This window comes from Propithecus coquereli, unplaced genomic scaffold (assembly GCF_000956105.1).
Source record: "Propithecus coquereli isolate 6110/MARCELLA unplaced genomic scaffold, Pcoq_1.0 Scaffold281, whole genome shotgun sequence".
Lineage (NCBI taxonomy): Eukaryota > Metazoa > Chordata > Mammalia > Primates > Indriidae > Propithecus > Propithecus coquereli.
Window position 1 is genome coordinate 645,560 of NW_012148408.1, and position 17,557 is coordinate 663,116.

Consider the following 17,557-nt stretch of genomic DNA (forward strand, 5'->3'; position numbering starts at 1 on the left):
GCATGAGCCACTGCACCCAGCCTCATCCATGATTCTTCTGAGAAAACTTACATTTCCCTTTCCCCCTTTAAAGCCATTTCATGGTTGTACTCTGCTGATGATCCCAAAGGTTGGGTTTGGCCAGAGAAACAGGAAACTGGGTGCGTAAATACCAACACCGCTAGGTCTAAAAGTAGGAAGTGTTACATATGTATTTATTTATTAGCTTAGTATCTGTCCCCTCCCACTAATGTAAACTCCACAGTAGCTGGGTCTTTGTTCTGTATTTCTAGCTCTAGGCACAATGCCTGCCATACAGCAGATAGATGCTCAGTAAGTATTTTCTAAGAATGACTGAAAGTTCTCAAGTTGGTACCTCATATGTGATAACTTCTGTGCTGAGCCTGAGCCTTTCATCAGCAAGAATCCAACTATCCAAAGCTTAGCAATAGTGGGGAGAAGCTTGAGGCTGGGGCCTCCTCACCATCATCCTCTTCTTCCACAAATTTCTTGGTGACTCGGGGCACCACCTCGCCTTCATCATTGTACTCTTCCTCTGACTCCTCAGCCTCGCTTTCCACAAAATCAGACATTGCAGCTTCTCACAGTCTGCCTGAAGAGGACTAGGGAAGGAGGGGAGGGTTGGGGATAAAAAATGAGACACAAGATATTACAGAGGGCTCTTAAACTTTCCCACAAACAGCCTTTTAGTCACCTGTCATTGCTATGCCCACTCAAATCACTTTCACTTGGGGAGAAGACAGAATCAGATGGCTCCATCTCTTCCATTTCCCATTCCTCCCAGAGTTGCTCCTCTCATGTGTACTTTTAAAAAGATAGCAATTATACTGGACTTGTATCATCTTTCTTCCCCAGACTTTTACTCCTCTTAGCATTTGGAGGCAGGAATGGGCAGATGAGGAAAGAAACCAACGTAGGGATAATTATGTTAGTGGGAATACGGTGACAGAGTATGTGACTTACTCATAGGGAAATAGTAAGTGGCAACTTTATGAAAGGCGCTTTCATATACACTATATCTGGTTATTAGCAGAGTCAAAAGGAAAATCACTTTCAATACATTAAACACAAAAATACTTCAGGAAATTGAGCCCACTTGTGTGGGTATTGGTTGGGAGCATTTGGGTAGAAAAGGGGCTTCTTTAGAAACATTAGAACCATGATTCTACTTTTATCATTTACTTCCCCTGCAAAAAATCTCAAAAGGCAACAACTAAATAGAAAGATTGCTGGGCTTAAGAGTAGGGATCAAATCTTGGTCTCATCATTTACCAGCTGTATAAACTTAAACAAATTATTCGATGTGTCTGAGCAATAGTTTCTTCATCTGGAAAATGGCAACAGCACTACCTACCTCACAGGATAGTTGAGAATATTACATGACATAGGGGAAAGAACCTATTGTTTCAAGATATGTTAACTGAGTTTGAATCCTAGGCCTAATTTTCCTTAGCAATCTGTAATTTTGTAAAAATCAATCTGAACTTCATCTTCTACTTCCCTGCTTTCAGACTCATCCGAAGCCTGGAAATTACAGTGGAGAACTCCAAGAATCATAACATGGTGTTTGATGGGCCTTGAGCAAGACTTAAAAACAGCACAAATCATCACATCATGATTCCATTTCGGAACCCTGAAGCTGGCTGCTGAAAAACTCAGCACTACTCCTCATCTTGTCCAGTGTAATGGGCTATTGTGTATATCCCACATCCCTTTCCCCCATTTAGACTACAAGCTTCTGGAAGATAGAGACCATATCCAATGGAAGGACTAATAAAAATCATGAAAGCATAAATGGCAATACAAGAGGCATTACAAGGCTCTCTGTGATTCTATACCAGAAAAGCTGTAACCCTCTAGGTCCTCTGTACAAATTAGGAACTGTTAAGTGCCTATTAAATAAATTACTTATTTTTTCATATTGTTGCCATTTTCCCAGTTACAGATGGTGGTGGGAGGGAGAAAAGGGTGGCTAATGGATACCTGAAAGTCTCAGTTCTAAAAGGAACCTTAAATTCTATGGCTCTAACTCTCCTGAAAATTGCCCTTACTGTTATCAATACCATAACCAATTAACTAACTGAAAGATTAACTCACCTAAAAAAAAACAAAACTCAAGGTATTGGGTTTTTATGGAAAAGGGCAGGCAACGTTCCACTTTAGGTTGGTCTTAAGTTCAATTTTAGGTTGAGGTTGCAGATGCCATTTTCACAAACTTTACTGATGCCTGTCATGTACATACACTCTGCTAAAAGGTTAAGGATGTAAAGAAAATAGGAATGTTTGTTTTCAAGGAGCTGACTGTTCAGTAGAAATAGAAGGACCTATAAGATCGTTTTATGTATTACGGTAGATGTATAGGGCAGGCACAGAAAGAGAACAGGAAAATAAACCCACAACACACACACACACAGAATCCAACCAAAACTAACATGGGTCTCTCCTGGGTACTTTAAGCAATTAAAAAAGTACACTGAGGAATAATGTTTATTACACACTTACCTAGTATGAGGGACTTAATAAATATCCTATTTTTGTTTTTTTTGTTTTGCTATATCTATCAATGGGAACAAATATCCTATTAAACCCTACACTGTCTTTTGAGTTATAGCACCCTTCTCTTTCCATTCAACAAAGGAGGAAATAGACTCAGGGCTGAAGTCACTTGTTCAAGGCAACACAACTATCAACTTCAAGTGCTTAGATTTGAGCTAAGGTCTGTCTGACTTCAAAGTCACAGTTGATTGTACTATATCAACAGTTCTCAGTGGTCCAGGTACCACCCCCTCCTTTTATCACCTCTCATGAGTGTGTGGTGGAGTTTTCCTGAGGTTATATGATGTGTGGTTATTACAACAGACTGGATGCAGGAACAGGTATGAGAATACAGCTGTGCTCTATTAAGACAGACATTAAAAAGTTGCAAAAAAAAAAAAAAAAAGTAAAATGGTGCCACTCTTTCCACTAAATTTTTTATTTTGAAATTGCTGGTTTCAAACTCCTGGTCTCAAGCCATCCTCCCGCCTTGGCCTCCCAAAGTGCCAGGATTACAAGCATGAGCCACCATGCCTAGTTAAATATTTTTAAAGGTCTCAATTTTAATTTCTGATCTGATAAACACCAATAGATACAAATTTGTTAAATATCAATGGATATAACTCACATAAACAAAATGTTTTTGGCGTCCTAAATAATATTTAAGAATACAAAGGGGTTCTAAGACCAAAATGTTTGAAAATCACTGTAAAGGCCCTGTAGGGCCATGACATAGGAAGCCTTGGAGTTAGATTGATGCTGCCACCGCACCCCCCATCTGTATCCTTAAGGTCATTTTGCTTGAGTACTGCCAAAAGTGAATTTCTTAAACTTCTGCCAATTAAATCTGGAGCTCTAATTTTAATTTTGACACCACCCCCCCTTAGCTCTGAACTGAGCCATTAAAAATAGATACGAGAACAGGAACCCCTATACATAGCTTGCTTTAATTAGGCTATCAGACCCCCAAATTCAATCTTTTAAGGCCTCAACATTTTGAAATTAAATGCCAGCTCCAGCAGACCAGATGCCCCCCAGCCTACTTAACAGAGAGAAACAAAAAGGCTACCTGATAAAAACAACAGCTTTCTTCTGTCCCAGGGGATAGCTGGTGCTCTGTGCTACACGAAGCTTGGGAAGATAGGTTAGCAATAAAGCAAATGATGTGCTATAGCTGAGGAAGGCCTCCTACCTAGCTCAATATCAAGACTTCCAGTTAAAAAAGGTGTGCCAGAAGAAATCCCGACTTGCTGCAACTCGCGGGAGCTAGATGTGCAGACTGTAGCAGCACTGCAGGCTGAGGCGGACAAGCGGCAACTACTCCAGAACAAAGACACTAATATATTCATTGTATATGATTATTATTAACATATGATATCCGCAATGAGCCTGATGTGGTCTGGATTTTGTATTTAGTACTTATGCTCTTAAAATTTCTTCCATATTCATACTGTTAATTTTGCAACTGGAATAGGTCTAGAAGAGAAATGGAAAGGTGGAGGGAGAAGGTTTCTCCAGGCATAAGCACAGCTGCAGAACAAGATGTGGCGCAAAGGGAGAGGCTGGTGGTTGCCATGACATTCTCTGGAAGAGGAATGAAACTGGGATCAGATTGCCACAGGGGAGGGCCTCAGCAGTCCCCTCCTTTGAACACGAAGTTGTAGGAGGCAATTAAGAGGAGACTAGAGTGAAAGAGATCTAGTCTGTTAATTCACTCCACTTTGCAGCTTCAATTAACATTTACTGTTTTTCTTACGATCAAGCTCTGTGCTGAGTCTTGGGCATATAAAAATGAGTAAAATGTGCTTCCTACCTTGGTGGAGCTCACAATCTATCTCAAAAACCTTGTAAATGAAGTTATAACAAAGCATAATTAATGTTATATTAAGTTACATACCTGAACTATGAGAGCAATATGAAGGTTGGGGAATACCTCAGAAAGGCGATGCCTGAGTGAGAGAGGAGTTAAGAGCATCGTCTAGACAAAGGCAACACGAGCAAAAGTTTAGGCTTGAAAGGGCCTAGTAGTCTGGAGAATAGCCCCAGGAGGCTGGTGTGGAATTTCAACTGTAAGACATTCTACATTGTCTTGTATTCTATATTTTATGAGCAAGGGCCTAAGACTATTTATTCCAAAAGTGTCCATGAGTGAATATCTAATTGGAATCCAAAAACCTAAAAGTTTAATAAGTATTCAGAGTCTACTTAAAACAAGTTCTTTTAAATCTGGGATTCAGAACTTTTTGTTATTTTTAAAAAAAACCCTAATTACACTAACTTGAGATGCTAAAATACAGAAAAGTTTAACTCCATCTGTTATCATTTTAACATGAACATATTTATAGGAAATAAGTCTTAGAATCTTTTCAATAAAAAGTATTACTGTTAATAATATAAGTAATTAAAATATATTATTTATCCCTTTTCTTTCCATGTCTCCTTGAGGAAACAAGGAAAGGGCAAAAGAACAGAAACAACTGAAATATGTAACCAGATTCAGAACCTCTGCAACACAGAGGGATTAACAGTTACTAAGCCTTGTGCCACACACATTGGGGAACACAAAGTTTCTGCTGGAGCACAGGGGTTGGCAAACTTTTTCTCTATAGGGCCAGATCTGCCACTGTAGCACAAAAGCATGTACATGAATGGAAGCGACCTAATTCGGCCCACAGGCCTTAGTGTGGTGACCCCTGATCTAGAAATATAGGTCTTTTAAAGAGTTGATAACAAGGGTAGCATGGGATTCTGTAACAGGGGAACCTAACTTGGTTTTAAGGAAGTGACTTTAAATAAAGACCTTAAAAGTAAGGATGAGTTAGTTCAGCAGAGGAGCTGGTTTCTTGGGGTTGGTGGGGGGAGAGGTGATGCTGGAGAAGAGCACTTCCAGCACAAGGTGTGCACTGTGGCAGGAACAGAGAGGGCCAGTTTGATTAGGGAGAGGGAAGATGCATCACAAGTCAGCGGTGAAGTCATAAGGATCTTTGTAAGGTAAGTTAAGGATTTTAGACTTTATCCTAATGATGCTAGGAAGCCACTGCAGGGTTTTAAACAGAGACTTGACTGAATTTACTTTCTACCTCAACAAATACTTATTTAATGAGTGCCTACCACATGCCAGGCATGCACAAGACAAGGTCCTTACCCTAGGGTATCTGTATTCTGGTGCAGGAGACCAACGACAAATAAATAAACCTTGCTATAAGTACTGGGAAAGAAATACACACCTTCACTTCCAAGAGAGTGAGTTTAGTTAGGCTGAGATGTCAAGGATGGGTAGATGTGACCTGCAGAGGCAGGGGAAGAGGATCCAGTTGAAGAAGTGGACAGGAACTTGGTATGTCGTAGGCGATGTCCTAAGGCGAACGTGACTAGAGCATGGTTGAAGGCAACAGTATACCAGGGAGCATGGGCATGCTCAGACGTGGGCCATGGAAAGCCACTGGATAGTTTTAAGTACGGAAATGACGTGATCTGCCCTCCTGATCCTGCTACGTGGAGGATGGATTACAGGAAGATTTGAGTGGAAACAGGGAAAGCTGAGGATATTACTGTGGTAGCCCAGGCAAAAGATGATGGTGGCTTAGAATAGGGTGGTAGCAGTGTTGATGGAGAATAGAAGGCAGATTAGACATATATTTTGGAGGTGGAAGTGAAAGGACTTACTGAAAGACTGGGGAGGAGGGGTAGTAAACAACAAAAATCAAATATGATTCTCAGAGGTCTGGTTTTGGTACCTATGTGGACAGGAATACCACTTAGTGCAATGGGGAAGACCAGGTTTGGAATGATGGGAAAACCAAAATTTTCGTTTGGTTATGTTAGCTTTGGGGTGCCTAAGAAATATCCAAATGAAGATAATTAAACAGGCATTTTGACTCATGATTCTGGAACATAGAAGAGAGGGCTGGGCTAAAGATTTAAACTTGAGAATTGCCAGCTTTCAGATGGTAATTAAAGTGGCAGGACTGGGTCACCTAAAGGAAGCACGTACAACATTCAGGATTAAACCCTGAGAGAAATCCAACATTTAGACGTTAAGTAGAGAACAAAAGTGGCCAAAAAGAGACTGAGAAGGAACAGCCAGAGAAATGGAGAAAATCCAGGAGTGAAGTGTCAATAAGCCAAGACAGAAGAGTTTCAAGAAAGGAGCAACTGTGTTGAATTTTGCAGAGTCTGAGGAAGATGAAAACAAAGTATCTACCGGATTTAGCTACATAGAAGTCACTGGCAACCTTGACAAAAGCAATTTCAATGGAGTGGTCAGAAGAGAAGTCAGATTGGTACAGCCTGAAGAGTGACGTAAGAGGTAAGAACCTTGAACTGGCATCGGAAGAAATTTGGCTATGATGGGAAATTCTTAAAAATTAGGATGGTAATTGGAGAGGGACATGAGGGACACCAGAACATAATTTGTATGCTGATAGGAAGAGAGTTTTATGGAGATTGATTGTATTAGGAGATGATGGGGAAGAAGTCAAGGGCAGGATTGATGGTGGTGCCATTTACTGAGACCAAGAACACAGAATGAAGGGCAACTTTATTTGCCTCCAAAGATCACGTTTCCACCACACTAGGTAGGCTTTCTTTCTTGTGAAGAAGGCCTTGTGAAGGAGAACTTTAAAATGTGACTAAGCCTCTCCAGACTGCACCACTTCCTGATGTACTTAATCTCCTGATGAGGTTAAAACCTCTTAGAGAGTAACAAGACTACACTAATCTAATCTGGTAGCCACACAAGCCAACCGAATAAAAATGGACTTGTACTGGTGGAAGGGACAGTCATGGAAAAGGGCCCTAAATTCACAGCTGATGAGAGAGCAATCATGCTTTTGTAATCAAAACACTGAAGACTTACGAACTGGTAACTTCCAGATAAACAGTGGAACCAAGCTTTTTTCAAAATAAGTTAATCAAACTCCAGTATTGTTTACACTCTCTATGTTCAATAATAGTGGTGTAGCTTTGTACTCTCTTGCTATTTCTGATATTACAGTGAATTTCCATGGAAGTATTTTTGGAGAGTTTAGGCCTCCTCCTAAAGGAAAATAAGTATCAGTTCTTGCAAAAACCCAGGGAAATGAACTGCTCCAGCTGGTTCAAGGGGGTGTCTGAGGAGAAAGGCAGAAACTCGAAGATAAAGTTTGACTTAAAAACCAACTCATTCTGATGTTCGTGGTAAGCATTTGGCATATGTTTGAGGAAATGAATCTATGGAGAATGGACGGGCTTCAGGTACTTCAAAACTTTCGATCTTTAGAAAGGGATGAAGGATACAGCTATCTACAAAAGTTCCAATTGTATTATTCAACAGTATGGAAAGAGCTGGAATTTGGCATTGCCCTCTAGCCTGGTGGCCGAGCTGCTGAAAGCTCCGTAGGATTCACATCCCCAAAACAAACAATTTGATCACCTGATCCGGCTCAGAAGCCCCAGGTCCCTTCCATCCCCAATCCTTTCGCGTGGCCCAGTTTTCAGAAGCTGCGGAAAGGACGGGATCCCAGGGAAGCCTGTTGATTCAACAGGCCACTCAATTCGCGGGTTCCGGATGCTACCGGCTTGGGAAAAGCCTTGAGACTGTGAGCAACTACCCCGCTTTCCTCCCTCGTCTCCCCCGCATAGAGCAGGGAAGGCCAGGGCCCCCCTTCTTCCCGCATACGGCTCCCCAGTGCCTCTTCCCTTACAGGGCCAGGCCCTAGGAGCCCGGTTCCCTACCTGACCCATGCGAGGAACGCGCTCTCCAGTCCGAACTTTACCTGCCTGAAGCCCGTCGCTTCTCCGGTGCGCTAAGCCCCCACCGAGGAAAATGGAGTCGTCGAACCGAGACTGGGAAAGGATAGTACGGACCCACCGCACTGGCCGTCCGCCGCCACCGCCGCCGCTGCTGCGTCAACGTGCTACGTCAGATCCGGCTCCCTGTCACTGGGAGTGGGCGGGCCATTTCTTGTTCTAGACTACCGTGGGGCCTTCGTCCAGGGGTGCGGAAGCTGGCAGAAGCGGTCCAGAAAGGCAGCTGTTACAGACTCCACCCCAAACATAGCTAGGGGCCGTAAGTAACCAAGGCCGGCGTGTTCCTCAGGCCGCTCTAGCCAAAGGAACCATAAACATCAGATCAAGTCTTCCTCATTTCCTCCTCTCTGTGGCTCCGCCTCCAGCTTCCGGTTCCGGGGAGGGGCCGAGTTGTCTTCGAGGTTTAGGGGATTCGCGATCCAGCTAGAATGGCTGTCGTACCGCTGCTGCTGTTTGGGGGTTTTTGGGGCGCTGTGGGAGCGTCCAATCTGGCTGTCGTTACTTGCGGCTCTGTGGTGAAGCTTCTCAATACGCGCCACAACGTCCGACTGCACTCGCACGACGTGCGCTATGGGTCAGGTACTGCGCGGGACGGAGTTCGGGTGGGCTGAGGAGGCCTGGTAGGCTTTGGAGGGGGCGGAGCCTACAGAAAATGTGAGGGTGTGGTCTGGGAAGGTTAGGGGTACTCTGGGGAGGTTCCTGAGGTCTAGAGGCGGAGAGTCGAAGTGAGTTCTACGGCTTCCTAATCATAATACCAGCTAATATTTGGTGAGTTACCGGCCAGGCACATTCCAAATGTCCTTTTATCCGAATTTTAACATTCTTGTGAGGTAGGTACTGTTGTCATCCTCATTTTGCAGATGAGGAAACAGACTCAGAGAAATTAAATCGCTTACTCAAGGCTTTGCAGCTGTTGAATGACAGAATCAAGGTTCTATCCAAATCTGTCCAGGTTCAAAGCCTGCTTTCAGCTGCTCCGGTATGGCACTACTAAGTGTGGGAGAGACAGACGTAGAAAAAAATTACAGTAAGTGCTGTATCTCTGAAGTTTTAAACTCCAGGAGCTTACTCTTTGACTACAACCTTCTGTCTTCTAGCTGTTTTGCATCGTACACTTGCTCTTCAACTCCTGTTTTTGACCCCTTTTTGCTCAAACCTTAACCTTGTGAAGAAGTGACAGGAATCGCAGAGAAAGTGCTTTTTACCGTATGAAAATTAAATGCTTAGTAATCAATTATTTCTGGGTTCATTCATTCAGCCTAGATTTATTTTGTGCCTAGTACTGTTCTCAGTACAGAAGATGCCATAGTGAATCCAATCAAGCAAGTTGCAAGACAATAAAAACAGAAAAAAAGAGAGAAAAGTTCAGCTAATGAGATGTGAGAAGTATTTAAGGTAACTGATTTTTATCTTGGGTGACTGATGTTGTTTACTGAGGGAGGAATGAGTTCTCTCAGGTGGGCAACTTTGTGGTTCTTGATTTCCAAAACCTGTCTGAGCAGTTTGACTAGGAAAAGGAACTGAGTTATCATTGGGATGTCTTAATAATCCTAGCAACATTCAGTGAACACCTACTGTGTGTCAGGCTTATTACTTTTTTTTTTTTTTTTTTTTTTGAGACAGAGTCTCACTTTGTTGCCCTGGCTAAAGTGAATGCTGTGGCGTCAGCCTAGCTCACAGCAACCTCAAACTCCTGGGCTCAAGCAATCATTCTGCCTCAGCCTCCCGAGTAGCTGGGACTACAGGCATGCGCCACCATGCCTGGCTAATTTTTTCTATATATATATTTTTTTAGTTGTCCAGATAATTTCTTACTATTTTTTGGTAGAGACGGGGTCTCACTCTTGCTCCGGCTGGTCTAGAACTCCTGACCTTGAGCGATCCACCCGCCTCATGCTAGGATTACAGGCGTGAGCCACCGCGCCCGGCCTAGGCTTATTATTTTTTAAGCTGATCTCGTTTCCTACTTTGGATCTACTGAATTAGAATGGAGGTGTTCCCATAATAATTAAAAATAGAAAATAAAATTTAAAAAAAAGAATGCAGGTGGAGAGAGACTTGGCAGTAGGAATATGTAGGTTTAAAAAGCTCTTTGGGTGGTTCTGTTGTGCAGCCAGATTTGGGAACCAGGTTTAGTCTGAAGTTCAGAAGAAGGATCTGTGCTGAGCTTGAGATACAGAGTTAATTTTTTTTAATATTTTTTTTAATTGGCTAGTTGATTCAGCAGGCGAGTTCAGAGTTAAATATAACATCATTGTACAGATAGTGACTGAGGATGTGTTGGTAGTAGATGAAATTGCCCAGGATGAACTGTGGTTCTTAATCTGGTGTCAGTTTTAATCACTTGAGAAACTTGTTAAAAATACGGAAGCTTTTGTCCTGACCCCCAACAATTGTTTAAGAACTACTGATAGAAACAGATAAGGGGCAGGGTGCAGTGGCTCACACCTGCAATCCTAGCACTCTGGGTGGCTGAGGCCGAGGTGGGGGGATCGCTTGAGGTCAGGAGTTCAAGACCAGCCTGAGCAAGAGCAAGACCCCATTGCTACTAAAAATAGAAAAGTTAGCTGGGCGTGGTGGCATGCACTTGTAATCCCAGCTGCTCAGGAGGCTGAGGCAGGAGGATCCCTTGAGCCCAGAAGGTTGAGGTTGCTGTGAGCTAGGATGATGCCAGTGCACTCTACCCGGGGTGACAAAGTGAGACTCTGTCTCAAAAAAAAAAAAGAAAAAAAAAGAAACAGATAAGGGCCAGTTATAGAACTCCGGGTAATCCCAAGATATAATGATGATTGCGGGGAGGAAATGGAAGGTTGACTAGAAAGTGAAAAAGTGGTAGATAAAGACTAGTGAAAAAATACAATAAGAAAGTGAAAAAGTAGGAGATGAAATGTAGACCATGCTTTAGTGAAGCATGGCTTTGAGGACTGAGGGAGCTGTAACGCAGTAATCAGAAGTATGAAGGGAGAGTTGGTTAGCCTTCTTTTTCTTTTCTTTCATTTTTTTTTTTAAAGATATAATAAAGTCATGAGCTGAGTGGAGGGAACCAGTAGAGAGGAGCTGATAGTTTGCTGCATTCGCTCAGATAACTAGCACAAGGCATAATGTGTTACATGGTAAAAGGGAAGTATCAAAATGCTGTGGTCAGGCAAGGCCATGGAACTGAAGGCAAAGCTGAGAGGAAAGTATGTGGGAAATATGAGGTGCCTTCGAAGAACTGGGTAGTGAATGAGGCCTAGGGAAGAGACTATCCCTAAAGTATATGAGAGAGTTGGGGAAACTGGACAGGAAATAAAGATGACCTAAGTGGGACGTCAAGTGGTGGAGTGGTTGAGTGCTATTTCTAGAGTTAGGCTGCCTATGTTCAGCCCCAGCCTTATTTCATAGAGCTGTGTGACCTTGGGCATGCTACTCAGCCTATCCAGCACTCCAGTGTAAAATGAGGATAATGATAACAGTACCTACCTCAGAGAACAGATGTGTGTGTCAAATAAGAATATTCAAGCAAAGGACTTACGTCAGTGCCTGTTACTATTTGTGTATTTTTCTTTTTAAGCCTATAGCTACATATTTATTTTATATGTATCAGTATTTTATGACCTGCAGAAATGTACCCCTTAAGGCAGGATTAACCAAATTTAGATAATCCAGGAATACTTTTTCTTTTTTTTTTGAGACAGAGGCTCACTCTGCTGCCTGGGCTAGAGTGCTGTGGCGTCAGCCTAGCTCACAGCAACCTCAAACTCCTGGGCTCAAGCAATCCTTCTGCCTCAGCCTCCCGAGTAGCTGGGACTACAGCCGTGTGCCACCACGCCCGGCTAATTTTTTTTTCTATATATTTTTAGTTGTCCAGCTAATTTCTTTATATTTTTAGTAGAGACGGGGTCTTGCTCTTGCTAAGGCTCGTTTTAGGCTTCTGAGCTCAAACAATCCTCCTGACTCGGCCTCCCAGAGTGCTAGGATTACAGGCATGAGCCACCTCGCCCAGCATTATTTGTTCATTTCTTGTGTTTGAAGTACACTTTGATGACATCTTTGGCCTGAGATTCTTTGCTGTAGTTCTTAACTATGACATGACTGCAACCAACCACTTTATGGGATTTTCCCTGTCAGTTTTACAGAGGCCTAACCATTTTCCTAGTTTCTTATGATCATCAATGTTAATTAGGCCGTTTGCTGTTTAGCACAAAGAGCCTTCACCATCTTGATGTACGAAGGCTCATCACAGTTGGATGTAAGCACACGAAGATGGGCTTGGGCCTTGTCTAAGGCTTTGGCAGCTTCGCACATCCCATATAGCCATCGTGGATGAGGATGTTCTTCAGCACCTCTTGTAAAGCATTATTAACATTCATTACACCTCCAGCAGCAGTGTCTTCCTTGGCCATGGTGGTGGGTTACAGGTGAAGCTGAATCTTGAATGCATCTGAGCCTCTGCCTCTGCGCAACTTATTGGCAGCAGGGAAAGCAAGTCTCCTTTCTTTCTTTAACTGCAGGTAGTGGTCAGCAGTCAGTGACAGGTGTAACCTCTGTGGATGACAGCAACAGTTACTGGAGGATACGAGGGAAGACCGCCACAGTGTGTGAAAGGGGAACCCCCATCAAGTGTGGCCAGCCCATCCGGCTGACACATGTCAACACTGGCCGAAACCTCCATAGTCACCACTTCACTTCACCTCTTTCTGGAAACCAGGTAAGGTGGCATCCAGCGGATCATTGCTGCTCTGAATTACTCAGTTGGGTTGTTGTTTGATTTCTTGGTTCTTAACCCTTTCTTTTCCAGGTGTAGATGTTCTCTTTTGTACAGACGTGCAGAAATGGCTCTCTTTTAAGTGTGAAGAAACTTGTTTATGATCAAAGTGGAGACTTTACATCTAGACCAAATCAAGAGATGGGGAAGAAAGACAGCATAGGTATATATCAGCGTATCATAAGTTCTGATAAATCCCATAATAAACCGAATTTTTTCCAAACTTGCAATAAGTTATTATTTTTTAATGATGCTAACTAGCCACATTAGGAAAATGGATTAGGTATTATACCACTTTTTAAAAAAATTTTTTTTAGTGACAGGGTCTTGCTCTGTTGCCCACGCTGGAGTGCAGTGGCCTTGAACTCCTGGGCTCAAGTGATCCTCCCACCTCAGCCTCTCAGGTAGCTGGGATTACAGGCATGTGTCACTGTAGCCAGCTATACCACTTTTTTAAGCTTTGAGCTTTCAGGGGATGTTGACCCCTTAATGACTTCTTCCCCCACCCCAGTCGAAAGTGTCCCCCCCCCTTTTTTTTTTTTGGTAGAGATTGGCATCTTGCTATGTTGCTCAGGCTGGTCTTGAACTCCTGGCCTCAAGCGATCCTCCCGCCTTGGCCTCCCAAAGTGCTGGGATTACAGGTGTGAGACACTGCCCACTGTGCTTGTCTAGTTTTCCCTATTAACATCTTACATTAGTAGGTAAATTTTCTACAGTTAATGAAGAAATTTATCAACTAAAATCCATAGTTTATTCTGATTTCTTTCGTTTTTACCTAATGTCATTTTTCCATTTCAGGATATCACATTACATTTAATTGTCATGTCTCATTTGGCTCCTTTTGACTGTGACAGTTTTTCAGACTTTCCTAATTTTTGAAGACTTTGACAGTTTTGAGGAGTTCTGGTGAGGTGTATTGTAGGATGCACCTCTATTGGAATTTGAGTGACATTTTTCTCATGATTAGATTGGGTTTATGAAGGGTTTTGGGAGGAAGATCACAGAGGTATGGTGCTATTTTCATCACGTCATATGAAGGGTCATACTATCTACATGATTTATGATTGTTGATAATAACTTGATTACCTGGCTAAAATAGTGTTTGTTGGATTTCTCCTATAAATTTACTCTTTTTATTTTCTCCCCTTTCGTACTATCATTTTTGAAGGAAGTCCCTGGTGTGCATTCCACACTTAAGGAATGGGGAGTGATGCTTCCCCTACTTTAGGGTGGAATATCTACATAATTTATTTGGGATTTCTTTCATATAGGGGATTTGTCTCTTCTCCCCAATTTATTCAGTCATTTATTTATATTAGTATGAGCTCATAGATATTTATTTTATACTTTGAGTTATAATCTAATACCACTGTCTTTATTTTGTTGCTCAAATTATTTCAACTTTGCCTCCCTCCCATTTTCAAGCCTGTGAGTCAGCCATGCTAATGTTACCACCTTCTGTGTTTTCCAGGAAGTGAGTGCTTTTGGTGAGGAAGGTGAAGGTGATTATCTGGATGACTGGACAGTGCTTTGTAATGGGCCCTACTGGGTGAGAGATGGTGAGGTGCGGTTCAAACATTCTTCTACTGAGGTACTGCTGTCTGTCACAGGAGAACAATATGGCCGACCCATCAGTGGACAAAAGGAGGTACATGGTATGGCCCAGCCAAGCCAGAACAACTACTGGAAAGCCATGGAAGGCATCTTCATGAAGCCCAGTGAGTTGCTGAAGGCAGAAGCCCACCATGCAGAGCTATGAATTTAGAGACTCTGAGCCACTGTCACCACACAGTGTTTATAGACATGATCTGCTGCTTCACCCTGGGGACCCTGCAGCAAGTTCCCTGGGCAGTGGCCATGTCACCACTGAGATCTAGATGCATGACAGAAAACAGTGGTTGTGTTTGGAAGCTTCAGCCCTTCACACTTTAATTGGTTGCTCTCCCAGATGTGAGTCAGTTCTTTCTGAGGACATGCTGGTGAAGGAACAGATGATTTTTATTCACATTGATAAAACATACTGAGGGGGACATCCCTCTTAGCTGGGAAACTTTTACTCCTCAAGAACTTGGCATTGTGGATTGTTAATGTGTGTGACTTTCCCCCTATTTCTCCAGTATGATTTTTAAAAAAAAGAATTTTACTATCAGTGACTGTGTCGTTATTTATCAGATGTGCTATTTCATGATTTGCTTAATCCTCAAGTCATAAGATAACTTTTGAGGTGCTGGGAACCTTCAACATGGCCCCCCAAGTTTTTTTGTTTTGTTTTGTTTTTGGTGGGGGGACAAGGACTCACTCTGTTGCCTGGGCTGGAGTAGTGCAGTGGCATCATCATAGCTCACTGCAACCTCAAATTCTTGGGCTCAAGCGATCCTCCTGCCTTAGCCTCCCAGGTAGCCGGGACTACAGGTGCACACCACCATCCCTGGCTAATTTTTAAATTTTTGTAGAGACAGGGTATTGCTCTGTTGCTCAGGCTGGTCTTGCTCCTGACCTCAAGTGATATTCCAACCTGGGCCTCTCAAAGTGCTAGGATTACAGGAGTGAGCTACTGTGCTGGGTCTTTTTTAAGGGCTTTATTTGCATCCAAACCTTTTTTCTCTCTACTTTCACTTCTCCCCAGCCACTTCATCTTTATTAGATTTTTTGACTAATTACGTCTAAGACCCTCAAAGAATACAGCATAATAAATAGCCAATGAAATATTTTGCTTTGGATCTGTTACTACAGATGAGAAAAAGGGTAGGGGTAGAAAGACCAACATGTATTCACTGCTAAATACTAGGCACCATATTATACATCATTTAATCTTCACAGAAATATAGGGTAGATATTAAAGTTTGACTAATGCACAACAGAAAAGTTGGGTAACTGCTTGAAATCTGAAAACTAGTAAATAATTTTGGGATAGGAATCCAGCTGTGTCTGGCTCATGTTCTTTTTACTGCACTATAATTGTGTTTAGCTCTTGGAAAACAAGTCTTGTTTTGATAAAGAGAGATATATCTTTCTCTCAAAAGGTGAATAGAAAACTTTTGTCCTCTGCTTACCTCATTTCCTCCTTAATTATGCCAGTTAATTCCAGAAAGTTTGTTCCCATAGCCTTTAATCATGGTAGTGGTAAACAGTGGTGGCTGCCATCTGCTGGAATTTCAGTGACTAGCAGCCTTTTTTATTTTTGGAAACTTGTGGGTTTTGTTCTTTGTTCTACTTGCTTTAAGTTGTTAATGTCGAACTTTATTTTTAAAGGAGAAGGAAGTAATTAATGTTGAACATTTACAGATGCCAGTTCTGTGCCAAACATGGCCATTTCTTTAAAAGACATGGTCTCTTTTACAAGGACTTGTGGTCTCAGTAAACTGAGCCTAGATTGCTTCCTCTGCCTCCCAGCCTTTTTTTTTTTTTGAGACAGAGTCTTACTCTGTTGCCCTGGCTAGAGTGAGTGCCGTGGCGTCAGCCTAGCTCACAGCAACCTCAAACTCCTGGGCTCAAGCAATCCTCCTGCCTCAGCCTCCCGAGTAGCTGGGACTACATGCACCACCATGCCTGGCTAATTTTTTCTATATATTTTTAGTTGTCCAGCTAATTTCTTTCTATTTTTTAGTAGAGACGGGCTCGCTCTTGCTCAGGCTGGTCTCGAACTCCTGAGCTCAAACAATCTGCCCGCCTCGGCCTCCCAGAGTGTTAGGATTACAGGCGTGAGCCACCACGCCCGGCCCCAGCCCTCTTATTTCACTTCAGTTACATTGATTCCTTGAAATCTCTCCAGAAAGAAGTAGACAAATGATAAAAATCAAAATTTTAGGCTATGAGATGGTTGGGAGTAGGGCTGGTAACAGTTTAGGGAGAAAGAAGGAAATGATAGGAATATTAGCTGAATAAAGGGAACAGGTTGGGTAAGATGAACTAGAGTAGAGAAGTGTTGTCAGGCATCCCTCCTTGACTTGGACGGTTTTCAGTGAATTGTTGGGCTTCCCCTGAGCTTTCAGAGGACATACCTTGATGGGAGGCTTACAAGGAAGATTACAAGGAAGCTGACACAGGAATAGTGCTTGAGAGGTAAATGTGGCCTTGAAACAGTAGTGGACCTCTTGGGGAGATATGAAATAACTGATAGGAGGACTAGATAGGGAAGGAAACCAGTGGGAGGAATGAAAGCAACTTTGGGCAACACACAGGTGAAAGTTTAAATGGTGCTTATCTCAGGGAGCCAAAAAGAGAGGCTCTGAGTAAAATCTTGAAGGACATTTATGGAGATTAGGAAGTGAAAGCAAAAGGACATGAAGTACTCCATAGTGTTTACTTTGAAAGCCTTAGGATTCCTTCCGTCCCTTCCTCTGTTCTTCCTTCCTTCATTCCTTTTGAGAGTGGGTCTGGTTCTGTTGCCCGGGCTAGAGGGCAGTGGTGAACCCACTGCAACTTCAAACTCCTAGGCTCAAATGATCCTCCTGCCTCAGCCTCCAGCCCCAAGTAGCTGGACTA

At 42.7% G+C, this 17,557-nt stretch overlaps 2 protein-coding genes and 1 pseudogene across 3 annotated transcripts in view; 1 reads left to right on the forward strand and 2 right to left on the reverse strand.

Moving 5' to 3' along the window:
• SUPT6H (suppressor of Ty 6 homolog (S. cerevisiae)) overlaps positions 1-8,413 on the reverse strand; it is a 33,637-nt gene extending 25,224 nt beyond the window's left edge. The window contains exons 1-2 of the mRNA XM_012648258.1: positions 8,292-8,413; positions 464-602 (exon numbers count right to left, since the gene is read on the reverse strand). Of these exons, the coding sequence (XP_012503712.1) occupies positions 464-572 (109 nt within the window). The 5' untranslated portion in view covers positions 573-602; positions 8,292-8,413. The remainder of the gene's footprint in view (positions 1-463; positions 603-8,291) is intronic.
• Positions 8,414-8,457: 44 nt separating this feature from the next.
• SDF2 (stromal cell-derived factor 2) lies at positions 8,458-15,219 on the forward strand. 2 transcript variants are annotated; one of them, XM_012648260.1, is made up of 4 exons: positions 8,458-8,904; positions 12,819-13,015; positions 14,544-14,574; positions 14,683-15,165. In XM_012648260.1, exons 1-4 carry the CDS (start codon positions 8,754-8,756, stop codon positions 14,829-14,831), a joined length of 528 nt encoding a protein of 175 aa, XP_012503714.1. In that variant the 5' UTR covers positions 8,458-8,753; the 3' UTR covers positions 14,832-15,165. The 2 variants fall into 2 exon arrangements, with proteins under 2 accessions (XP_012503714.1, XP_012503713.1); XM_012648259.1 differs by having other exon boundaries at positions 14,544-15,219.
• LOC105813525 lies at positions 12,321-12,807 on the reverse strand (annotated as a pseudogene).
• Positions 15,220-17,557: the final 2,338 nt, after the last annotated feature.